A 26,877-nucleotide genomic window follows, 5' to 3' on the forward strand; every position below is an offset into this window, starting at 1 on the left:
CAGTCTGCAACAAAACATCGCTGTGTTGTGGCGTGAATTCGCCAGAATGACGAAAAGAACCCTTTTCAAGCCGATAAAGTTAGAGCAGCAGGACATTCCCGATGAACTCGAGAATCGAGAAGATGAAAGGGAAGAGGACGAACTTGAGGACGAGACAAAATTTAAGAACAAGAGAAGAAAACTGGAGAACCCGACACCAGCCACAGCACGTAGATTCTGTGATAGATGGCTTACAGTCCCAGAAGTAAAAGGTTGGGTACACCCTTTACGTTGCGACCCAGCCTATGTGTGGTGCAAATTCTGCAAGAAAAAGATCCGAGCACACTTAAGTGATATGAAAGTTCACAATAAAACCATGAAGCATCAGAGGAATATGAGTTGTCTCCGTCCAGAAATTCCCAACGATTCTCACATGGAGTTCGAGCACGACGTCGTTATTAGCTTCCCATCGTCATCTAAACTTTATCACGAAGATGTCATAGGTGAGTTTACAGTATATTGTACCATCAGGTCGCACACCGTCGCGTGTCATTGTCATATAAGTTGTAAAAACGAGTTTGATGAAGTGTGGATTTGTTATCTGTTCCTCAGTGTTGCCAATAGTATGGAAAAACCAGAGTGACTGGGCGGTGGTGGCTGGTTCAAGGTGGTCATATTTTGTGAGACTAGCCATAAAGTGATTGGGAAAGATTGTAACTGACATGATGGAAGAATGAATTTTGTTATTTTATAATGTCTGCTTCAATGCAAAAGACAGAGAGAGAGAAGAGTTGAGGTATAATGTTGCATTTTTGGTACTAGACGTGATGGGAGGTTGCTCTTAAACTTTGAGTGGTAGTTGTGGTGGTCGTACCGGGAAGTTGCGAGTGTGTTGAGTAGCGAGTGTGGTAGTGTTGAGTAGCGAGTGTGGTAGTGGTGAGTAGCGAGTGTGATAGTGGTGAGTAGCGAGTGTGGTAGTGGTGAGTAGTACCGGGAAGTTGCGAGTGAGTGTGGTGAGTAGCGAGTGTGTGTGGTGAGTAGCGAGTGTGGTAGTGGTGAGTAGCGAGTGTGATAGTAGTGAGTAGCGAGTGTGGTAGTGGTGAGTAGCAAGTGTGGTAGTAGTGAGTAGCGAGTGTGGTAGTGGTGAGTAGCGAGTGTGGTAGTAGTGAGTAGCGAGTGTGGTAGTGGTGAGTAGTGGTTATATGGGTACTGCAACAGTGATGATGCGAAGAGGTAAGGCGTTTTAACGAACCTATGCTGACATACCGGAGAATATGTGAAAAGATACTAATTTCCTATAGGAAACAAAGCTGATCGTCAATTTTGGGACCACATGTGATGGACTGGAGTGATATCATTTACACCTACTAGTTATTAACGTTGCCACTATTATACTATTAATAAAATATGGATACTTATGTCAGAAATCACGTCATCTTTCTTGTCAGTCTTCCCTTCTGTTTTCCATGTTATGCTTTGGTGGTTTCAAAGCGTTTCCGTAACTTGTGTTTTAATTATAGATGTTATTCAAAGAAAATTGTTAGTATTTGGGCTTGCCATCAGATTTTGAAGAGCTATTATCTGAGTAAAACCCTCTCACTATAATTCTACTCTTTTAATTCTGGTACTATCTTTATTGGCTACCTCAGAACCTGCTGTGTTAGGTCTTTGTGTATCAGTGCGATGAGCAAACTTGAAAAGATTTTTTTTCTTTGAATGCGAATATGATAGTTGCCTGGAGACAGTTTCTCTCTTACAATTCTATAAGGTAGTGATCTTATAGCTTAATTTCAACCAGTTGATATTCCGTATCAGGCCATTTCTGGAATTTGCGAGTTGATGTAATCTTCATCATTCTCTACTTGCCTCATGACTTGGGCATTATCTGCAAACATATTTTGGCGTGAAACAAGCCATTTACATAGGAAGAGCATTTCCGTCTCAGGACCAGAACCCTGCATCACTCCGCTAGTCACCCCCCTCAACCCATTTCCACAAGGCTCCCCTGATATACTTACGTTTTTCCTTCTATTAAGGGCATTGTAAATCCTTGAAGATCCCCCCCCCCCTTTTTTTTTTACCAGCCTCCCCTTTGGTACGGGCAGATGGTTTCTGCGAGTCGAGGAACACAGTATGCCCCCATCCTTTCCTTTTCTCTCTCTCTCTCTCTCTCTCTCTCTCTCTCTCTCTCTCTCTCTCTCTCTCTCTCTCTCTCTCGTCGAAATGAGAAATTTGATATGCGTGGCCCCTTTTACCCCCTAAATCCTTACTGTAACTAAGGTTTTCGTCTCATATACGAGAGGTCACGCATTTTCTAGCAGTGGTTGCTCGTGGTTGTATGTGGAAGTAAGTATAGACATGGGAAGATGAGGTAGTGATGGATAGGTTGTTAGAGGAGCACAATCATCTTGGGGTATTCTCATACTTGACTTTTCTTCGCTATTGATTTTATCACATGATTTATCAGCTAATTTCCGTAGGGGAGAAACAGTTGAATAAATATTTATCATTTAGTATTAAGGTACAATTATGATTGCCTATACAAGAGATGTGATGTATTTTTTTCTGCCCAAAACAAGAGCCTTTACGACTGAATCATTCGACTGATGGAATTGATTGATTTCATCAAATTTAAGGATACAACTATTCCACATGACACCATTGCTTTGAGGTTTTTCTCGTCACTAGAGGCATATGACAGTAGTTCAGGCTGAACGTATATTTTAGAAAATAAGTAAAGAATTATGTCGTCACACATTCACAGTGAAAGTATATATCAGTGGAGCTGTGGGGACGAGGATGATTCTTAGTAACTTAATACACAGCAAGATTTCCAAGTTTTAACGTTTAGAAGATAAAGAACGACTCGTTGCGTAATTAATCTCTCTAGAAATTACTTAGGGTTATGTTATATAACCGATACCAACGTGGTTGAAAGTTGCCCATTTTGGTGAATTTAATTATTGAATTAGGGATATTTTTTTCCGAGTATTTTAGAATATGCAGATCTTTTTTTTTTGCATGTCAGTTACATATTTGATATGTAGTCATTATGTTGATTATTTGTTTAATTTTCTTTAAGATTTTTCATTAAAGTAAGCGCGTAATCTTTATCGAAATATTTATACAGAAAAGATTTCATTAATACGAGGTGATGGAGACCAATTAATGGTAGCCCTACATGCCTTCTTCACGCCTGTATGGGCTACTTTTTGAGACAGCTTTGCTGAATTATGATAAGGGCCGCGGCATCCTGTTTTTAAGCTGTTTCCACATGTTTAAATGTAGAATGATATGATATGGAATGTGTTAAACTAATCAGGATTTTGTCCATACGTTAGAGATTTAAGAATGTCTTCTGGTGTATCCTGATCGTCTTTACCCGCCCTTTAAGCTTTTCTGTAGCCTGCTACTGAAACTTTTTCAGCTCGCACAGTTGGCCAAGTTCATAATAGCTGTTAAGCTGAAAGCTGAAAGCTTAAACTGTGAAAGAAAGAAAATTGAGGGAGTAGTTGATGGATGCAAAAAAAAACTTTATATAACAAGTGGTGTGAGAATGAAAATGTGCTGAAAGATTATGGGTTGCAAGTCTACCCGAGGATGAAACTAAATAAACATTTTACAGATTTTGTAAAGCTCTTTCGAGAACACATCTTCTAATAAAAATTGTACATAGAAGCACAGGAAAACGCTGAGAAATAATGGTGCGTATGGTAAGACCTGGGCAAGTGTGGTCAAGCAGGAGCGGGTAAGAGTTGCCAGATGGCCGATTCTGCGGCCAAACCCCAGTCATTTGGCCGTGACAAAGGGTTGCCTGGCCGAAAAATTATAAAACCGCTACGGCCAAATTATTCGGCCGGAATTTGGCCAAAAATTTAAAAATTATCAGTTGATTTTAATGTCAGTCTCTAACACGTGATGGCATCATTATTTCTCACTCAGGACTTAACGTTAGTTGTCGAGTCGACATCTTAACAACACGCAATTTGATTTCATAAGTATTGTTTCAAAAATGTCTACAAGTAAATGGAAGGGATCTTACGAAAGTGGCAGAAAATATAACAAATCTTGGGAGGAAAAGTATGTCTGGGTTACAAGAGCGAGTGATGGTAGTGAGAATGCCTTCTGTAAATTCTGTAAAACTCAGATTGCTCCTAAGGCGTCTCGTTTGGCAGAACATGATAAATCCAAAGGCCATTCAAGCAGGGTAAATGCGGCCTCAACAAGCAGTTCACTGCTTGTTATGTTCTCTCCAAGGAAACGTGAAAATGGAAGTAAGAAACGTGTCGAGATCAAATTCCCCTTAGCTCTCTCATGTCATTCTACTCTTTCAGAAAACTAGGTTGCATAATAATTCTATAATTACATTAAAAAAAAGAATTCCGAATTTTCCTGAAATTTGGACGGAATTGTCAATGATTTGGCCGATTTGGCCGTGAGTGCTCGAGATTTTTAGCCCGTGAATTATTTTTTGTCCGAGCGTCTGGCAACCCTGGGGAACGGCAGCAATGGGCCTGACAAGTGATGAATTGGAGCCCAAGCAGGCTCAAGGCAAGCATATTCATGTTTTGAATCTGTTGCATGAAATTCCACCATTATGTGTCGTGGTGTTAGGCGTAGGATAGGCCATATAGGATATTGATCCAGGCTGGGAGTCAGGGTTTGGGCTCTTCCTTGTAACATGGGCTGCTGACGTCGATTTTGGAAAAATTAATATATATATATATATATATATATATATATATATATATATATATATATATATATATATATATATGTGTGTGTGTGTGTGTGTGTGTGTGTATTATATAAACATGTACGCCAAATCTGTGCAAATGGAGGCTTGTTTTTTCCCTTAGCCTATAATTTGCCCAAATCTACTCCATGTTAGTGTATAGACTTTTAGCTCGCCTCTCAGAATCTTGTGGCCAATGACATTTTTCCAATTAATTTTTGGAATTTTAACTCCTGATTCAACAGCTTTATTGAAATGGCAGCATGATGCACACTGGGTATCGGTTTTCCAAATGATTAAATTTAGGCCATACTTTGAATCTCCTACAATGAGATGTTTGGTTAACATTAAAAGCCATGTAAATGAGCATGGAACACGAATATATACATATAGACATTCATGGTAATCTCCAATAATTTTGATGGACGTATTATCATGTTTGTTATTTCGAAAGCCATTTATACGTCCATTTCATTGCTAAGAAGGGTAATTATTGTGGAAAATAGCAATTAATTGATCAGATGGGAATTTATGTAATTTTCTTGAATAGCTCCACATGAGTTAGGTTAGAATGTTGACTGATTGTGTTCAGCAATGTTGGTGTAGTAACTAGGGAATACAGTGACGTTTTATTGAGTTATATTTAGGTGTTAAGGATTTGGAATGTATTGTATGTATTTGGAAAATTATATATGCATTGTACAAGTGTAAATTTCATGGAGAGCACATTATGTATATTAAGTATATTAAAACATATCTTTCTAGTAAGGCTATTAGGACATGGGATAGTTAGTTACACTTATAAAATATCAATAGTATACCCTTTACAAAACCTAGTCAAGCCATACATAGTAGCCACAATGACAGTAGAATTGCATCAACCTTATATTCATGTTAGGAATCACATTGTCACTTGCAAACTCAGTTGTTTGTCAGTGCCTGGTGCCATGTCATTGGTGCATTTTGGCGAGTGTGGTTATTAGTTTTGACTAAAATTATGAATGATATGAATATTGACAAAGAATCATGTAAGATGTTTTCGTAGGTTCTGCTGATTATAGCATATGTATTACATACTGTTACATTAACCCTGTACTTTCCTTGATATACTGTATTTTTCAATTTATTTGATGTCGTTCTGTGCAAAGATTAACATCAGCCCGTCAGAGGTATTCCTGTAATCATTATGAACCATTAAAGCACCTTAAACATAAGTAACCATTGATATTGCAACTTCACTCCAATGATTTTCATGTTGCTATTATAAGGGAGATAATGTAGATTGCCATGCTCTCATGATTTGGCATCATTGTCTTTCATTTTGATTGTAAAACCAAACATAACCTGGCATATATTGCAGTTTAAATAGAGTTTTATCCTTGCCACTGTTTTGTTGAGTTAGATGATCCTGGTTTTAGCACATCTCATACACATATTAAAAGTGATTTAGACTACCACTTTTGATTTGTATAATATATATTTACATAACACTGCTATTACTTTGCTGATTGATTAGTCAGCACTGGTGGGAAATAGATTATTTTTGCCAACATGTGTTATTAGTATTGTTTAATTACTTTTGTACTGCCATTGGTTTACATGGTGGTTCACTAGGGTTGAAGAGCTGAAGCCCATGGTTTGAGGTTGTTTGATTTTAACCTAACACTTTCTCTCGATATAGGATGGTGAAGGTTATGAGCTGTCTGTTGAATCTGGTAGACTTAATGGAATTAAAATTGATATTTTGATTGGAAATTATTTTATGAATATCAATATTTTCAGAAACTTCAGTAAGAAAGTGAATTAAACTTATCTTGAGAATAGTGTTTGGCCCACTGTTGCTGACCACTTGGTATAACAGACACTGTACTTCTTTTACCCTATAATAATAAAGAGCTTGGTAGTAGGAAAGGATACAAAGATAAAGAAAAATGTGAAGTTGATTTAAAAGTAGGTGAAGCACAGAAATCATCTGAAAGAATGAAGTTGTCAAGTATTCTCTCCTCGGCTGAGAAGCAACACTACCAAACCCTTGGTGTCTCAACTGGAACACAAATGTGGTATTTTTTGGCTGTTAGCGCAATGCTCAGATCATGGATGTGTTTGGTAGCTATATTTTGACTAATAGTGTATCTTTGAAAATTGAGATAAATCTTAGTGCCAGGGGAAACTGTAGTCACCGTAATTCTCTTCAGTATCACTTATTATTGTAGGCAGTACATTATTGTAGCCATATTTGAATATATCAGTAAATATATCATGATTTGTGGTAGATATGTCACAGCAGGTTTGAATGAAGTTTCAGTATTTTTTGAGAGAAAATGTAACAAATAATGTACATTATTATGATGTGATCTAGGGATGCTTAGTTTTCGATGTTTAATGTTTGTCATTTACAAATACAATAACTGAAATCTATGTATACCATACCAGTATAAATGTATTTCCCTGACACTTCTGCATTCTGCTTGTATCTCTTTGTATACCCCTATTCAAGCTGTATTTCGGTGTTTAGGGAGACCCCTGCCAACTGGACCACTGAGCACGGAAGCAGCACTGCGCATCCTTTTGCATCCTCCAAAAGCACTTCTTACCGAGGTGCCTAGAGGACTGAAAGAAAACATTGCCTTCATCATTGACAACAACAACAATGTCAAGAGACGGAAGGCTGGTGGAAAGAGTGTGTTCTGGGATGACTGTGGCTCTTGGAAGAGTGGCTGCTCACCTAAGTCTCTGTACATTGTTGAAGGTGACATGAATTTGACTCATGTGACCAGATTTAATGATGGCCTCTATTATGTTAAGAAAGCAGTCCGTGGTAGGCGCAAGTATGTTTCTCTACAGCCACAGCCCGATCCCTCATCAGTGATGGATGTGCAGAGATACTACACCACTTCAAATGCCTGCTCCAAGTACATGCGCAAGGTTACGTGGATTAACAGTTATGGTGATCGCCAGATACCATCAGTGGCAATAGTAGAGTATGTTGGTACATATCCAGGTGACAGACCGCATGGCAACTCCACAAATAAGTGCAGTACGTACATACGCAGAAAGCCAGAAGCAATGAAAAAGATGTCTGAAGCTGTTCGTGACCAGACACCAAGTGTTGCATACAGAACGTTAAAGCGGGAACTTTCTCCAGACAGCAGACCAACAGGAACAAAACAACTCGAGAACAGGCGATACATTGACGCTAAAAAACAACGGAAGACAACTAAGAAGAGGGGCAGTTTCACATATCAAGGTATGGTCAGATTAGTGCAGGATAGGTTTATATATTTCCTCTGACCTGTGTCAACCAACCTAGGAAAAAAGTAAATGTTTACAGGAAGGGCACCACAGAAGTAACTTATAGGAGTGGAAAGAGAGCATATCTATGAACCCCAGCACTTACAGATTTGATTTAGAAGGGCACAGATGAAATATGAATATCTGATGTTAGATAAACAGTAGCAGAGAGGGCAATGAAATACAGGAATAGTAAGTGAAATCCTTGCTTAAATCAACAGGACCTATGAAAACACTTAACTTTTCATAGCTGATGAAAATTATGTTATTTTCAGGGCTTAAAAGAATATTGTTTGCATTCAGTTACTGGTTTAGTGTGTGTTTACTTTCTCACAAATCCATGCCACCAAACAGAACCACTAACTGGGAAGCAAATATTCCTTACCGCTTGATGAGAGGACACATTTTAAGTATATTTCACTATAACATTGGAAATTAAGGTATATCTCTGCCCCTAGATGAAGTTAAATGATACTGATTTTTTTCTTATGCAAGTGTTTCACTTATGTGTATGTTAACTTTACATTTTCCATGATCTTTATGGCCCTCCCCATTACCACTTTCATTATACTTCACCTGTCTAAAGCAAATTAGCATTGAACTCTGTTACCAGTGGTCCCTGCTTTAAGTGGACGTGCTTACAATAGTTTTGATTTTAAGTAGACAAGAAATTAGATCTTTGATATGGTAAAGGTAGAAGTTGATTCAGTAAAATGTAGTTGCACGACGTGCTTCTTCACTTTATGTACTTCCCGCGTAGGTGCCTGAGGATTGGCGGAATGCTTGCATAGTGCCATTGTTCAAAGGCAAAGGGGATAAGAGTAAGTGCTCAAATTACAGAGGTATAATTTTGTTGAGTATTCCTGGTAAATTATATGGGAGGGTATTGATTGAGAGGGTGAATGCATGTACATAGCATCAGATTGGGGAAGAGCAGTGTGGTTTCAGAAGTGGTAGAGGATGTGTGGATCAGATGTTTGCTTTGAAGAATGTATGTGAGAAATACTTAGAAAGCAAATGGATTTATATGTAGCATTTATGGATCTGGAGAAGGCATACGATAGAGTTGATGGAGATGCTCTGTGGAAGGTATTAAGGATATATGGTGTGGGAGGCAAGTTGTTAGAAGCAGTGAAAAGTTTTTATCGAGGATGTAAGGCATGTGTACGTGTAGGAAGAGAGGAAAGTGATTGGTTCTCAGTGAATGTAGGTTTGCGGCAGGGGTGTGTGATGTCTCCATGGTTGTTTAATTTGTTTATGGATGGGGTTGTTAGGGAGGTGAATGCAAGAGTTTTGGAAAGAGGGGCAAGTATGCAGTCTGTTGTGGATGAGAGAGCTTGGGAAGTGAGTCAGTGTTGTTCGCTGATGATACAGCGCTGGTGGCTGATTCATGTGAGAAACTGCAGAAGCTGGTGACTGAGTTTGTTAAAGTGTGTGGAAGAAGAAAGTTGAGAGTAAATGTGAATAAGAGTAAGGTTATTAGGTACAGTAGGGTTGAGGGTCAAGTAAATTGGGAGATAAGTTTGAATGGAGAAAAACTGGAGGAAGTGAAGTGTTTTAGATATCTGGGAGTGGATTTGGCAGCAGATGGAACCATGGAAGCGGAAGTGAATCATAGGGTGGGGGAGGGGGCGAAAATTCTGGGAGCCTTGAAGAATGTGTGGAAGTCGAGAACGTTATCTCTGAAAGCAAAAATGGGTATATTTGAAGGAATGGTGGTTCCCACAATGTTGTATGGTTTCGAGGCATGGGCTATGGATAGAGTTGTGTGCAGGAGGGTGGATGTGCTGGAAATGAGATGTTTGAGGACAATATGTGGTGTGAGGTGGTTTGATCGAGTAAGTAATGTAAGGGTAAGACAGATGTGTGGTAATAAAAAGTGTGGTTGAGAGAGCAGAAGAGGGTGTTTTGAAATGGTTTGGTCACATGGAGAGAATGAATGAGGAAAGATTGACAGAGAGGATATATGTGTCAGAGGTGGAGGGAACGAGGAGAAGTGGGAGACCAAATTGGAGGTGGAAAGATGGAGTGAAAAAGATTTTGAGTGATCAGGGCCTGAACATGCAAGAGGGTGATAGACATGCAAGGAATAAAGTGAATTGGAACGATGTGGTGTACTGGGGTCGTTGTGCTGTCAATGGATTGAACCAGGGCATGTGAAGCGTCTGGGATAAACCATGGAAAGTTCTGGTGGGCCTGGATGTGGAAAGAGAGCTGTGGTTTCAGTGCATTATTACATGACAGCTAGAGACTGAGTGTGAATGAATGGGGCCTTTGTTGTATTTTCCTAGTGCTTCCTCGCACACATGAAGGGGGGAGGGTGTCGTTATTACATGTGTGGCGGGGTGGCGATGGGAATGAATAAAGGCAGACAGTATGAATTATGTACATGGATATATATGTATATGTCTGTGTGTGTATATATATATGTATACATTGAGATGTATAGGTATGTATATTTGTGTGCGTGGACGTGTATGTATATACATGTGTATGTGGGTGGGTTGGGCCATTCTTTCGTGTTTCCTTGTGGGAGACAGCGAGAAAGCAAAATAAATAAAAATAAATATCTATATATATATATTATTATCCCTGGGGATAGGGGAGAAAGAATACCTCCCACGTATTCCCTGCATGTTGTAAAAGGCAACTAAAAGGGAAGGGAGCGAGGGGCCGGAAATCCTCCCCTCTCATTTTTAGATTTCCTAAAGAAGCAACAGAGGAGGGTGCCAGGTGAGGATATTCCCTCAAAGGCTCAGTCCTCTGTTCTTAATGCTACCTTGCTAATGTGGGAAATGGCGAATAGTATGAAAAAAATAAATCTTTTTTCTTTCATACTATTCGCCATTTCCTGGGTTAGCGAGGTAGCGTTAAGAACAGAGGACTGGGCCTTTGAGAGAATATCCTCACCTGGCCCCCTTCTACGTTCCTTCGTTTGGAAAAAAAAAAAAGAAAACCCCCCCAGAGAAATGTAGATTTCTTCGGAGTGATTAGTTCTCTGATGAGACTGTATGCCTGATGATATAGCCTCACAAGAGGGGGCTTCACTCTGTGGTGGTGTAACCTTGAGCAAGGGAAATCTACCCTGGTTGTGGATAGGGGGCTGTGGTTTCAGTACATTACCCATGGCAGTAAGAGAATGCTGTGAAACGGCTGGGGAAACCACGAAAATTAATTTGTCTTTCATGTCTTGATATGAATAATTCTTTGTCTCCATAGATAAGTAGACACAAAAGTGATATGTAAATGTAAATAATTGTAATGATGTTTATGAGATGTGTGAAATTATGCTTGGCAAGAAAGCCACAAAATGTAATTTATTTAAGCATATGTAGAAAACCCATAATCCTCAAATGCTCACATAGATACTGAAGGTCTGTATTTGAAATTTTTCATTAATTGATGACTACAATGATTTTTTTATTATTTTTGAAAATCATGAATACTATCATATAGAGGGCCCTACCAGGAACACATGGATCGTTTTCAGAGTTAAATTCTCTTAGCAGTATTTTGACATTGAGTAGCTGCTGAGTGTTATTTGTGTCATTGTGTAACCTATTGATAAAGAAATAATTTAGTTACATTGATGTACCCCTCACTTACCATTGAGGATACTTGATTCCATCTTTGTGTTTAGTCTTTAATTCTGACAGTTTTCCTCCAAATGCTTCTCTATATGGGTATGCTCATGCTCCAAGGACAAACCGCAGAGAGAAAAATAGGGTTTGAGAAACTGAGAAACCTTTTCTTTCCAAGGTAGTATTGCGCAAGCATTTTTTCCTTCAGGCCTCTTTTCCCTGCCATACCCTTCCTACCCCTATTCTTTTTTCAAAACCTTTCTCTTTACTACCTGTCATCACTTCTGGTTAGATGCCTGCCATCCGTGAATTTTGAGCTGTGACTGGCCTGGAGCAAGTGGGTCAGTGACATCTCTGTGACAGTCTCTGATTGGCTAAGGGTAGGGCTTGAAATTGGCTAAGGGTAGGGCTATCCTGTTAGGAAGATGATGGTTAGGGTAAACTTAAAAACCTTTGGTTTATGATCATTGTGACAATTTATTTGTTTGATTATATATTTAGCTAAAGAAGGTTTATATTCTAGGCTTAGGCATTTTCTTGAAATAGTACAGTTTAGTCTCAGACTTATTATTCTTTACTTAAATCCCTCCAGTGGTCCAAGATGATGGAACAACAGCTGGCACTACTACGTTCTCTGCCGTGTCCAGCAAGGAAGTTCTGAACCCTGCAAATCTTGGCTTTGTGGGTTGTGGAAATATGGCCCAGGCTCTTCTCGGTGCATTTGTCAAGAAAGGTAACACACATATACATATAGGTTATTCTATATTATTATTATCCAGCAAATGGAACCATGGAAGCGGAAGTGAGTCACAGGGTCGGGGAGGGGGTGAAGGTTCTAGGAGCGATGAAGAATGTGTGGAAGGAGGGAACATTGTCTCGGAGAGCAAATGTGGGTATGTTTGAAGGAATAGTATTACCAACAGTATTATATGATTGCAAGGCATGGGCTGTGGATAGGGTTGATGTGTTGGAAATGAAATTTTTGAGAACAATATGTGGTGTGAGGTGCTTTGATTGAGTAGGGAATGAAAGGGTAAGAGAATGTGTGGAAATAGAAAGATTGTAGTTAAGAGAGCAGAAGAGTGTGTTGAAATGGTTTGGACATAAGGAGAGAATGAGTGAGAAAAGATTGAAAAAGAGGATATATTTTTCAGAGGTGGAGGGAGTAAGAAGTGAGAGACCAAATTGGAGATGGAAGGATGGAGTGAAAAATATTTTGAACAATTGGGGCTTGAACATACAGATGAGTGAGAGGCGTGCAAGTAATAGAGTGAATTGGAATTATGTGGTATACCGCGGTCGACATGCTGCCAATGGACTGAATCACGGCATGTGAAACGTCTGAGGTAAACCATGGAAAGGTCTGTGTGGCCAGGATGTGGATAGGGAACTGTAGTTTTGGTGCATTACACATGACTCAGTGTGAATGAATGTGGCCTTTTTGTCTGTTTTCCTGGCACTACTTTGCTGAAGCAGGTGTTAGTGATGCTGTTTCCTGTGGGATGGGGTAGCACCAGGAATGGATGAAGGTAAGCAAGTATGAATATTCATGTGAGTATATGAGGCCTTATTTGTGGGGCTTGCTTGTGGATAGGGGGCTGTGGTTTTGATGTATCACACCTGACAACTAGAGAATGGATGTAAGCAAATGAGGCCTCTCTTTATGTGTTCCTGCTCAACCTTGTTAATATAGGGAATGGTGAGTAAGTATGAAAATATATGTATGTATCCCTGGGATGAAGAGGGCAATTGGGGAAGTGGTAACAGTCAGTGATGAGCAGAGGGGTAGATGGAGTGAGTATTTTGAAGGATTATTGATTGTGTTTGATGATAGGGTGGCAGATGTACAGTGTTTTGGTTGGGCTGATATGCAAAGTGAGTGAGTCATGGAAAGTGGTTCGGTGAAGAGAAAAGAGTTGGCAAAAGCCTTGTGTGAGAATAAATGTGGCAAGGCAGTTAGAGTGGATGATATTGCAGATGAAATTCTTAAAATGGGATGATTCCAGAACCACTCATACATTATACTAATGCATAGTATGTATGCAGGAGCCAATTACATCAGATTTGGCCTTGCCGACTTCATATAGCCTGACTAACTGACACTCACCCAGTCTGTTCAGATCCACCTTTTTTTTCTTAAGTGAATATGTTACTCATTTAGAAATCAAATGAAAATCATATATTGCTAAAGGAAATTGTGATACAGTGAACTCTAGCTTATCTGTTACTCAATTAAGCAGAAAATATAAAATGATACCACTCAATTTTTCTCCATACGTATTAGAAACCCAGTCAATAGCACCATTCAGTCTCCATTCAAAATTATACCGTAATCAGTGTCATCATTAAATTTTACTCCCTCAGGTATTTGATAAATTATCTGTACAGGGGATGTTTGATTTTACTTAATTGAAAAAAAAAATGGTGTATATTAAATGAATTAATGTTTTATATGAAATCCGTCAAGAGGATGGTGTTTCTTACCTCTCCCTCCAGAACTATTTTGAACAATACCAATTAGGATTGTCCTAATCTTTTCTCCTAGCCTATTGTTCTTGATAATAGTTGCATTACAAAAATAGTATTTATACATGAAGCTCTTAGAAAGGGTTGGAATTATGGTAATACAAGCACAAGATTGTTTTGATTCATGATATTTTTTTTTGGTAGTTTCCAAGAGTGGGTTTTTATTATTTCTCATTCAGAACATTTGTCTAACCTGCACCATCAAGAGTCCCATTCAATAGGGAGTCTATTGTACCAACCTTCCACTCTCATGTATGCTAATACTGTTGATATACTATTACAAGTAATGTCTTCTATTTTTTCTACTACTCATCATCATCCCACTTATGGTGAGTTATTATGACATGATAAATTAAAGAGAGTTTATGAATTGTCAGGGATTTAAATAAAGGTGTCACTTTTGTATATTAAGTTATTAAGATTTGTTTTCTTTAGCAAAGGTGTCCAGTCTTTAGGTAGTGTGCTTTTGCAGGGTCATCTCATTTTGTTTTCCAGGACGTTTTAATAATGTGGGATTTATATTTGCAAAGGACATTTATTGTGTAACGAGTGCCATTAGATATACAAATACTGTTTATGTGATGGGAATGCAGGTATTTTATCATTCTTTGTTCTTTGTCAGGGCTGGTTGATCCTCCCCATGTTATAGCTAGCGCACCATCTGACCGCAACCTATCTAAGCTTCGCACTTTGGGAGTGAAGACTACACATGACAACAGTAAGTACTTAAGTTCATCAAGAATAGATTTAAAATTTTATATAATTGGTATGTAATTACTAATAATTTCAAAGGAATACTAATTTTACGTTTGATTATTCACAGAGTAAGAGCTAATGAAGATAGTCAGACATTATAATTTTCATTCTGCTTAGCTAGTTTTAGTGCAAATATTTGCTGGAAGTGTTTTTTTTGTTGTTGTTGTTGACAGTGCTTGTTACCAAGTTGTCAGTGATGCCTTGTTTACCCTTTATTTTCTTCTGAATGACTTGAGTGACAGAGAGCAAAATTTCTTCGTAGTGGTGAGTGTTCATGAAATCATCGGCTTTATCAGTGATGTCTTAAAACATTTGTTTTATACCAATTGCTTGGGTTCAAATCCTGGGTTTAGAAGCCAACACAGCTAGACATCCTATCCTTCGAGCTGATCAATAAATGGATACCTGGCTTAGGACCAAGAGGTCTTTGGGAATCCAGTATATCTGTTCCAGGAACTCATACAATGAATAAGCTGTATTGATTATTTTTTAGTACAGATGCTATAAATTGTGGTATATAATTGTTTGCAAACAAAACTCGATTTCATTATTTTCATACACTTTAAGGACAGTATTTCATCCTTATGCACTTACTGTATGAGTAATTAATGTCATCTACAAAGTAGCAGGTAGATATCCAATGCAGTCTGCATAGCCCGTTCCTCAGATGTTTATCAGATTTTCCCATTTACTCTTAATTCTTTATGTAGCAGGTAGATATCCAATGCACTCTGCACTGCCCGTTCCTCAGATGTTTACCATATTTCCCCATTTATTCTAATTCTTTATGTTCAGAACAAAATATGAGAAAATTTTACTGCAAGGTATTTATTGTCTACAAACTCCTGAGAGGATGTCTTGGTTGTTATCTATCTGCATTAACTGGCATTGAAACCCAGTCCCTTTTATTCATTTATATGTATTGCTGACCACTGCATCATAGTGTCCCTTACACCATGGAGGCTCATTGCCACTCAAAACATATCTTTTGATTTTAACTGTTGCTTGCAAATTTGTTTGGTGTCATGTTGTCTTGCTTGCTTTAGCTGGGGCATGATATAGGGAAAAAAAATTCAGGTATTCTCTTTTTTGTCCATGTGTTGTCATCAGCACGGGTCTATTGTAGGTGCCTTTTCTTTACTTTACAAAACAGGCTTGGCACTCTGTTGCTTGGAACAATTATTCACAAGATTTTAGCTGATGTATACAAATTAGAGTATATGTTATTTTTATGTTTTACTCTTTACAGATGAGGTTGTGAAACAGAGTGATGTGATTTTCCTGTGTGTGAAGCCTCACCTTCTGATGGAAATGATAGATGATTTGAACCCACCGGAGAGAGGCCACACTCCACTCTTTGTTTCCATTGTTACAGGTTTTGATGTAAAAGCTTTGGAAGAGGTATGTTGATTCATGTTACTTCAGGATTCTGCAGTAATTTGGAAATCAATTTTCTCTTCATAATTGGGAAACAGAGGGGCTGAAAATATCTCATTCTTCTCTATCAGTTTCTAAAACTAGGAAATGAGTCAAATGAAGGTTTCATTGAAGGCTCAATCTGTTCCAGATGTTACCTCACTAAAGTGGGAAATTTATGATTTATTTAAAGAAGAATTATCTTTGTTATTGATATGCTTCCCCACTCCCAGCATACTGTAAACACCCATTTCTCTGAGACTGTCACATTTATCTCCCTTACTATCCTCTTCATAAAGAGATTAAACATCCATGGTCACACCACACATTCTTTACACATACCCTCTTCACTGGGAACCAGTCAGCCTTTTTTCCCTATCTCAAGTCAGATAGGTTTAGAAAATATTGATTATGCTAATGACATGGAGGGAAAGCTGATAAGAAAATGATACTGTTGCAATAGAAAAAACACCAGGGTAGCTAAGGAGCTCTTTTCTTTCAAAGATGAATGGTGTTAATGTGGAATACTGACTTTATATTACAAAATTTTCATCATGCCAGGTGTGTGAATTAATAATAATGTATTGTGATATAAGATTGTTACTGTTATTATTATTCCAGAGCAATGCGATAAGTTTTTTTTCAACTAGAAATTATCATTTATGCAAAAATGTTTGTCACTCTTTTGATCAGATGTTGAGTCCCTTGGTAGATCAGCCTCGTGTAATTCGAACAATGCCTAACACCCCATGTATGGTTGGACAAGGATGCTGTTGTAAGTATTCCCTGCTATCATGTAAGATTGTTATTGGTCATTTTAGTGTGGAGAAGAGATTGGCTCATCAGTAAATAGATTAACCACAATTGATTTTATTTTCAATCAAAGCAGCTTATGAAAGTATGTGTAATATCTTTCATATGAAATGACAGTGAAAATTGATTGAATCATTTTGTATTAGTACAGTATTTTTAGTAGATATTAAATCTCTTCCAGTGTACACCCTTGGCACTTACACCTCTTCAGCTGATGGAGCAGTCATAAATTCAATGCTTAGTGCTGTAGGGATGTGTGCCGAGATTCCTGAATCCCAAATGGATGCTGCTTGTGGATTGGCGGGATCTGGACCAGCTTATGTGAGTAGTGCATGAGAGAATCCAAGCATGAATGCTATAGGCATTTGCATTTCTGACTCTGTTCCATGAATTTGAAATATAATTTGCAAGTTATTTACTCTTTTTTCACTCTTTTTTCTGTCATGTGCTTGCCATTTCCTACATGAATATACGTAGGGCCCCATTCGAATTCACACTCAAAACTGGCTTGTCTCACCCTCCTGCTACACAGTTTTACCTTGTACATTAATTCATAGCCTCATCCTTTCACACACACTCGCAGATTGATCCATCATCTTGTGGAGTTTCTGTTTTGAGTCTGCCATGAGAGCAGTGTCATCTGAAAACAACAATACAGTCACTTCTCAGCGTACCTCAAAATCCACTGCTACCCCCAGCATACTTTAAACCTGCCTTTTGCTCCAAGACCCTTCACATAAGTACTAAAACTCCATCTCCTCTTCACCGTATCTTTGCCTGTTACCTTTCCCCATTTACTTCCTCCGATGATCCCATTTGTTTACTTGTTTTTCTCACAGTTAAACTCCGTCCAAAATATTTTCTTTTTCTTCCATTCATATTCACCATTTCCTGCATCAGTGGGGTAGTGCCAGGAATAGACAAAGAAATAGCCTTGTTTACATCCACTCTCTAACTGTCATGTGCAATGCATCGAAATCAGAGTCCCCTATCTGCAATCAGATATCACAGACCTCTCTGTGGTTCCCTCTGACCGCTTCACATGCCCTGTTTTCTCATTAACAGCAAGTCGTCCCCTGTAAACCACATCACTGCAATATGCTCTGTCCCTTGCATCTCTCGCACCTTTGTGCTTGTTTAGGTCCCGAGCCATTAGAGCATCTTTCATTTCATTCTTTCACCTCCTTCATGTTTTTTGCCTTTTTCTTGTTCCCTCCTCATCTGACATGTATAACCTTTTATAGTCATCCATTCCTCACTCATCCTTTCTAAATTTTGCTAAGAATGGCTCATCCAAACTTGTAATTTGCCCTCTTTTCAGCCCCTGCACCCTTCCTCTTATCCTCCTGCCACTTTTTCATCTACATATTCCAATCACATGCATTTCTTTCCTGCAAGTAATTCCCATTCACCTCTCATTTCTCTTTCACTTGCAACTGAACTTTGTCATCCCACTACTCTCTATGCTTTCTCACATGCCCATCTCCCACCTTTCATGTGCTACACACTTCTCTTGAGCTTGTCAGCATTGCTTCCTTAAACACCTCACATTCCTTACTTACCCCCAAGCTTAATATACCTAAGGTTACCTTTTTCTGTTCGACTCTCACTCTCCTCGTATCTCTTCACACAAGCCTTTTATTAAAAGTAGAGTGTTCAGTGATCAAGTATAATTTGTTTCCAGATATATGCTACGATAGAAGCCCTTGCAGATGGTGGAGTAAAGATGGGCCTTCCAAGACATCTAGCACAGACCCTAGCAGCTCAAATGGTAGGTCTTGAAATTTTTTTAACAATAAACCTTTCCTATAACAGAGAAGTTTGAACAAATAAGGTATGGGACATTTAACGTTGTTTTAGCACCTGCTTGTAAGGGAAGAGAAATAAAGTGTGAAATTAACAGCAAGGATTTTGGAATTGATTAGTGATACACATTGTGAAATTTCATCAGAAAGACGAGTCTTTTATAGGTCAAGACTGTTTGGTACTCTGTTATATTTTAAGATATCTTCTCCAAACCTCTATTCCATCTCAATGGTGATGGGGCTGGATTGTCTTCACATATCCTTACATTATCCTTTACATATCATTTCCTCTGAATCATTAAGCATGAATATCTGCTTTTTTACTAACAAATTACTTCTAGACATACCCATGTTCCTATCCCTTCATTTAGATTTCACAAACTTTTCTCATAAGACTAAGGTTTCTTGCTATTGAACTCCATTTCCCAATTCATGCTACCATAGAAATTGTTAATTAAAGTTTTTTATAGTTTCCACAATTATATCTCCCTTTCATCCTTTTTTCATCTCAACTATAGTAACTTTCTCATTTACACATAGTTAAACATTAGCACTGCATGGTCACATATTCTGTTTGGGTTATATTATATGACTTTCTCAATATCTTTGTTGAGTATGTGAAGATAAAGTCTAGTATTGATGGCTTTTTAATCTTTCTCATCCTGGTGTGTTTTCCAAAATGCTGGTATACGAAATATTCCCGTACATGCTTTTGAAACTTGCATCTCCAAGATTCCCTGTCACCGTGAGAATCCAAATTCTCCCATCCTGTCTTTATAACTGAAATCCTTCGTTATTAGTAACCAAGCTTCTCTAAGTAGGACGTGATTTACCGATGGATTGTATGTTTTCCTGGATCATTGGAGGTTTATGCTATATCATAACCATTATGCATTTCCTTCCCACAGTTACCCTTCGCATAATGTATTGCTTGAATGGACCATCAACTACACTATCTTGAACTTCAGGTTCTCTCTCATTAAGAGGGCCAGTCCACCTCCTTTGTCTCCTCTTTCCTTCCTTGTTGTCATGTAACCCACCTGGACAGTAAAGGTGGGATCGCATTTCTTTAGTAAGCTTTATTTTCATAGCTCAGACAATATCAGGTGCATTTTCCCTGATGATTTCCTCCCCTGCATCTTTGTTATCTCCCTTTATCCATACACTACTCTCAGTGCAGTAATTTTACATTCATCTCATTAGTTCCTCAAATTCTTGCTTTATCAGCCATTCCTTCCTCAAACAGTGTTCCATTTGAATATGATATTTCCTTGCACTGTCAATTTCTCCTGTTCCAAATTCAGTTCAGTAAATCAGGTTGTCATTCATTGCATTTGTTAGTCTAATTATTATGTTCAACAAAAACTTGAGGGATATTGAGTTCATGAAACTTAAATCCAGAAATTAGGTTGTGTTTAGTATAAGTGTGATATTAAGGAAAAAACGAATATCCTTATAAGCTCTTAAGGCAAGTACATACTTAAGAGTATAGCATGCTAAATGGCCTTTGTCCAGGAAAACTCCTAGCCTTTGCAGTATTGATAGGTCAGAGTGATGAGATGAGATATGCCATAAAAACAGATAACAAGAAGAGTAATGACTCATCGTCCTATAAGTATGAATAGACTTAATGTTTGGTAAACTTTAATCTCATTTCATGAAAATTTCCCCCAATAACATAAGAAGTACTTTTTGTATCTCAAACTGTCATCACCAGGGTAAGCAGGCTTTTTCAGAATTAAGAATAATAAAAACTTTGTCATGGATGATGAGGTGGCTGAAAGTGCTCTTTAGGCTTTAGCATCATTAATCCTATGAATATAGAAAACATCTTGATTTATGGGATGCGAAGTAATTTTGAGTGTTTTGATATAGTAAAAATGTGGGAATTTCTTTATTTTTAAAATTTTTCTTATTTCTTTTAATTTCAGGTTAAAGGAGCAGCAGCTATGGTTCTAGACACAGGAAAACATCCAGGTCAATTAAAAGATGAGGTATGCTCACCAGGAGGTACTACAATTGCAGCTATGCATACTTTGGAAAGCAATGGCTTGAGGTCAGTTAAATTTGTTTTTCCTTTAATGCTCTTTTGATGATACTGTCTTTATTGATTAACAGAACATTTGTGATTATAAAGTAATTTCTGGATTTAGATAGGGAATATGATAAACAAAATCACCCTGGGGTTTTGGCTCTATGTGGTCTGCATGGAAAATTTTTGAGTACTATTATGAGCTTTTTACAACTGAAATTGTACATATGTAAGTAGTGGTCTGAGTAACTGGATGTTTTAAATAAATAATTTTGGGAATGTGCCAGGGTTGTGTGATGCCAATGTGGTTATTTGGTCTTCCCTTCTCTTTGTTCCCTCCACATCTAGCATATATATTCTTTGTCAACCTCTCCCCTATCATTTTCTCCAGCTATCTCAACCACTCTTTTATTACCACAACTCTCTCCTACCTTTTTATCACCTACTCAATCATTCCACCTTGCACCACACATTGTTCTCAGACATTTCATTTTTAACATATGCACCCTCCTCTGCACATCCTCATAGCCCATGCCTTGCATCCTTCAGACTTGTGCATTTTTGTCTACCCAGCTAGTGACCTCTCTTTCTACACATTCCTCAGTGCTCCATAAACATTTGCTCCCTCACTCACTGTATGAGTCACTTCTGCTTCCAAGGTTCACTGCCATATCCATCCCTAGATATCTAAAACACTTTTCTTCAAAATTTTCTCCTCTCAGACTCACACCTCAAATGACCTGTTTATATGCCTTACTAAAAACTTTGCTTTTATTCTCATCTACTCTCGGCTTCTTCCTTTCACTTGCTCTTCGAAACTCGATCTCCAGTTTCAGCAGAGTATCTCACTTAATTCAGCCACTTTACTTTTATTTTGATTAAATCTAATTAACCATTTATCTGTCCAACCTTGAAGCATGTGCACATTTCCATGTAGGCTGAGGTAGTCATCATCAATTTTCATTTCACTCATGCATGAACTTGTCATCATCCACAAATAGTATTAGGATAAGAACCCAGCCCCTTGGGCAAGTCATTTACTATGACCAAGCCCTGGTGATTCTGGCCCATTTCAAGGCTGCTTCTCTAACCCATGTTCTCTGCTTCCTAAACTAATGTAATCTATCCAGTTGAGTATACCCCATTATTACTGCCTGTAGCTTCCAAGGTAGAGCATCAGAGGGTTTCTGACAGTTTAGGAATACACCATTTACCCATTCATATGTTTGATCTGAGACAGAGCTTACTATGATTTTGAAGTCTAGTAGACTGTAATGCATGACCTCCTTTCCTTGAATCTGTAATGTTTTCCTCTTAGGTTGGTAGTTTCTCTTTTGCAAGTAGTTGTCTAAATTGCTTTTGTTTTACAGACAACACTTGTTTGAGAGAATGGGCTGTAGTTCAGTTCAACAAACGTTACATCTTTCCTAAATATAGGCATGACATTTCCTTCTTTCACACCTATGGCATTTTGCCTTCCTCTAATGACCTACCACACAATATTTTAAATAGCTTAGCATGTATGTCTGCACATTCCTTCAGAGAATAATCATGGAGGTAGCCTGCCAAAAACACGAATCAAGTCAAATGCAGTGATGAAGACAATCATATTATCTTATGGCTGTCAGAACAAAATTTATGTAGTTGAGATGTTGGGACGTACATACAATAACACATGAATCATATTCTCTTATGGCTGTCACAACAAAAGTTATGTAGTTGAGATGCTGGGATGTAAATACAATAATACATGAACACAGTTATGCATGGCTTATGAACAAAAATGCAAGAGTAATTGAACACAAATATGCATAGTGAACAAACAATATAAGCACCAAGTGTAGTTTACTAGAACCAGTTTGGCCAGGTTGTCAAAGAAAGTTAGAGTTTCGAAAAAGTGTTTAGAAACATAATTTATACAGTGCACATATGATTGGGCAAACCTGGTATTTTAGCATAGTTCCTACTGTTATAAACCTGTTGTCGAGTGTCAATAATCTCTCAAACCTGCACTCACCACACACATACCTCCACCCACCTTTCCCGAACCACTGACCTCACCTGTGTCTACCCTGCAACAATCATCCCCTCCCCTCTTACCCAACTATATCCGAGTATATGTCCTGGTGTTCTGATCTCTGTTAGTGGGTGGACAAAGCTCCTGAGATTGAAATGTTGCTATTTTTAATTAAGGGCTCCTTATCAAAGGTGTTTATTACATTATCTGTTGTCAGTCTTTGCCTATACTTGCATGTTCCATAAAAGCATGATCAGGGTTTTAGTTTAGTTTGCCATCAAGTGTGTCTGGAAAACCAGCAAGAAGTACAGTGTGCATAACATATATTACAAATTCTTTATTATTATTATTATACTTTGTCGCTGTCTCCCGTGTTAGCGAGACAGCGCAAGGAAACAGATGAAAGAATGTCCCAACCCACCCACATACACATGTATATACATACACGTCCACACACGCACATATACATACCTATACATCTCAGCGTATACATATATATATACACACACAGACATATACATATACATTACAAATTTATGTGTAAAAATAGTATTTTTTTTTTTTCAGGAATGCTTTTATATCAGCAGTGGAAGCATCATCATTACGTGCAAAAGAATTGGGTTCAAAAAGTAAAATCAAAACTGTTTCATGTTCTAAAACCTTGAGCTAACAAGTGTTCACTTGCCTTTTATGACAGAATGATCTCTATAATTACTATTTTTTTTTCTAAAGACCCCATGGCAACCAGAAAACATTTTCCTCTTCTGCATCATTCATGAACATCACTGGGGCCTTGAAACTGTCACATGTGGATGGGAGACAAAGAATACTACCCATGTATCTTCTGCATGTCATAGAGAAGGACTGAGATGGGTAGGAGTGTGTGTGTTTTGGAGGGAGACTGGAAGTCTTGTTTATAAATGCATTAAAAATGAGGATGAAGTGTAGCAACAGTATAATAACACATTCCCCATATTTTAGGATAGGATTCCATTTTAGATACAGAATGATGATTTCAGTAGATGAAATTGGAATCTGTCTAGTGTTTAAATATCATGTGCTCCAGTGAACTTTTTCTTTTTCAAAATTTTACTAAGCCTAAGCCTATTTGTATATGTATTTTAGTGTGTTTTGCACCATTGACTGAAGAGGATTTATCAGTGTACTTTGTTTCAGTAAAAATGTGAAAATATTTACAAATATTTATTTATACAACTATGTATTATACAGGTTCTGTTTTATGAAGATTTTTAATAGTAGCAGTGGAAGCTTGTAGAGCACGTCTTGAAAGTCTCATCTGACCTGAAGCAGGGTCACGTCCAAAATACTTGACTTTTAATTCTTGACCAACATCAAGGCCAAGTGCACTAGGATGATGTACCTGTTAACAAATTTAAAAATATATACACTGTCTCTTGCATAAACACATGTGATTGCCCTTTGAGCACAGTCATACAAGAAGATCGTTACATTCATGGGACACTTTAATAACCTCCATTTACACTTTCTCTTGCAACATTAGTTCATACTACCTTACTTTATGCCATGAGACCGTTCTATATTCTTAGGAATCCTGAAATGCTCAGAAAGCCAGCCATATTCAGTGGCCAGGACCACAATTCAAACAGTGTAGTGTAATAAGTTGCATTGTGGGTATGAAGGGGGTTCCAAGATATGTTGAACTGATGTTTATAGTATTGTGACAGGTGAAGACTGGAGCATAGACTGGAAAAAGTGATTCACGTACCTGGATAGTGTGGTTTCACTTAGTTATATGTTTGGAAGGTTGCTATTAAGACGTTAGGAGGGCAGTTATGTAATGCTTGTCAGGTCATTTCAGTGCACAGTTGTCACCGTTATGTTTGTTGGGGTTAGAGGGCTGTGCTAGTAAAGGCTGTTGATGTGCAAGTCTGGGATAAGCATCTAATTTCCGACTGGGGTTCATGGTTAGTTAAATATTGGATGTAAAGAGGTCTTATGCTGCTACAAAGAATTGTATATAGAGTATGTTAGGATACAACTGTAGTAAGAGGACCTTTGTTTCATCATGTCTGGGTTTTCTAGGTAGCCCATAATTGTTCAGAATGAACAATTTTGCATGGTTTACAGCTTTATTATATGCTATTTGCTATTGAGAGTAGATGACCAAGCAAGTGAGGTGTAGCTTATAGTGGATTGGAAGAATTGTTTTTTGGACAATACTGGGAAATACTCTCACTTGTCCAGATCTGGTACCAGTTAGTGTTCTGAGGCCATTTAACTTGTGTTGCATTTGTACTGTACACACTGTACACACTCTTTTTCTAGGGAACTTTCTCCATTATCTAACTTTACAAATATGGTGTGCAAACACTCTTCACTTCTCCAATTGTAACATGCTTTTCTATTAACAATGGTTTCACTAACCCTTTTGGAATAATCAGTCATTATCCTACCAAATACTTAGTATGCTTAATTATTCTTCTGTCATTCTTACACTTGTTTTAGCTCCCTTTACCTTCAACTTTTAATCATCTTTTAACACTTCCGTACAGATGATCCAATCTACAGTAATTTCACTTCCATTCTTCACCTTCTAGCTAACTTTCCCTATATATCTAGCTTATCCAGTCTTTCAATCATTACAACAGATGTCATTTCATCTCTTGCAGTATCTTCCTTTCCCTTGCATCTAATCCCTTATCATACACTACCAATAACCTTTTTCTTTCACCATCAATGCAGATGAAGTTCCTCAATGTATTCTCCACATGAAGTATGAACTTTTGTCATGGGCATTTTTCTCATTCCTTGCACACACCTCTCTATATCTGTTTACTTGTTTCTAAAATAGCTCATTATTTTTGAATTTCTCATTCATTTTCTCTTGAGATCCTTTTTGCTTTACATTTATTTATCTTCATCACCTTTTTAATATTTCCAATCAGGACTTTGTACACAACTTTGCCAATTCATTTACACACAAATGTGTGGCTTTGTTAATGCATATTTCAGTCACCTTTGCATTTCTCAACTTCTGGAAATTCCGTATGAGAATTTAATTCATGGCATCTATCCTTATAGGTTTTTCATTCACAGATCAAATCTTTAGCAGCTGTAGATTAAAAATCCACCAACATATTAATATAATCTTGTCACACATACCTTCATCCAGCCCTTTTATTAACCATGCATCCTGTCCACTACCTTTCATTTTCTTTCATAATGAAAACAGATCCAGTCTGATACCCTTTTCTACTGATGTGATCTCTTTACCAAGTATAAATAAACACAAACTTACTTTTCGTGTGTCTAGCTGTGAGTTATGGAGCAAAACTGGTGGCATGTTGTCATACAGTGTAATCATAACACCCTGGGGTCTTAGTTCAATTATTGTAGCAGTGTATATGCCACCAAACTCCAGGGTAGGCTCATGATCACTGAGCATTTCAGTTAGGGTCTCCTTAGCTTCTTCCATGGCTGCTTGATTTGGTGCAAATATCAATAGTACATCACTGTCTTGCCAAGTCAGCTGAATAATAATGAAAACTTTTAAGAAATCTAGACTTCATACACTTAGAAATTTTAAAAGTGAAATAAGCCTCATTCAGTGATGGATTACAAAACAATGTCTCAGAAATATACTATAATGCTTTCGTTAATTGTGAGAATTTCTAATGATGGAGAAACAGCAAATTGAATGATAAGTAAGGCTGCAACACGTGACTATATAACACATGGTCTAAGGAGGAGTTGCCGAAGTAAAGAACAATGATGTGATCTTTGAAAATCTAATTAGGCTTTTTTTTTAACCCAACACATTTGGTCTACCACATGTATGATGTTTCTATGCATCAAAAGAATTGTGAAGTGGATATACAATATAATCTAATCAACAACTATGAGACTAATGCAACTATTGTGATCTTTATGCTTTACAAACTTAT

The 26,877-nt window shown here is 37.8% G+C and overlaps 2 protein-coding genes across 4 annotated transcripts in view; one reads left to right on the forward strand and one right to left on the reverse strand.

Moving 5' to 3' along the window:
• Positions 1-24,151, forward strand: LOC139753283 (uncharacterized). Of its 3 annotated transcripts, none has more exons than XM_071669560.1 (10): positions 1-482; positions 7,230-7,961; positions 12,179-12,319; positions 14,735-14,830; positions 16,118-16,269; positions 16,978-17,059; positions 17,279-17,418; positions 18,782-18,868; positions 20,834-20,958; positions 23,519-24,151. In XM_071669560.1, the coding sequence occupies exons 1-10, from the start codon at positions 47-49 to the stop codon at positions 23,619-23,621; spliced, it is 2,094 nt and encodes a 697-aa protein (XP_071525661.1). In that variant the 5' UTR covers positions 1-46; the 3' UTR covers positions 23,622-24,151. The 3 variants fall into 3 exon arrangements, with proteins under 3 accessions (XP_071525661.1, XP_071525663.1, XP_071525662.1); XM_071669562.1 differs by lacking the exon at positions 1-482 and adding an exon at positions 4,070-4,253; XM_071669561.1 differs by lacking the exon at positions 1-482 and adding an exon at positions 4,393-4,530.
• PNPase (polyribonucleotide nucleotidyltransferase 1) overlaps positions 24,142-26,877 on the reverse strand; it is a 13,892-nt gene continuing 11,156 nt past the window's right edge. Inside the window, exons 11-12 of the mRNA XM_071669559.1 lie at positions 26,232-26,462; positions 24,142-24,332 (exon numbers count right to left, since the gene is read on the reverse strand). Coding sequence (XP_071525660.1) covers positions 24,174-24,332; positions 26,232-26,462 — 390 coding nt within the window. The 3' untranslated portion in view covers positions 24,142-24,173. The remainder of the gene's footprint in view (positions 24,333-26,231; positions 26,463-26,877) is intronic.

This window comes from Panulirus ornatus, chromosome 14 (genome assembly GCF_036320965.1).
Source record: "Panulirus ornatus isolate Po-2019 chromosome 14, ASM3632096v1, whole genome shotgun sequence".
NCBI lineage: Eukaryota > Metazoa > Arthropoda > Malacostraca > Decapoda > Palinuridae > Panulirus > Panulirus ornatus.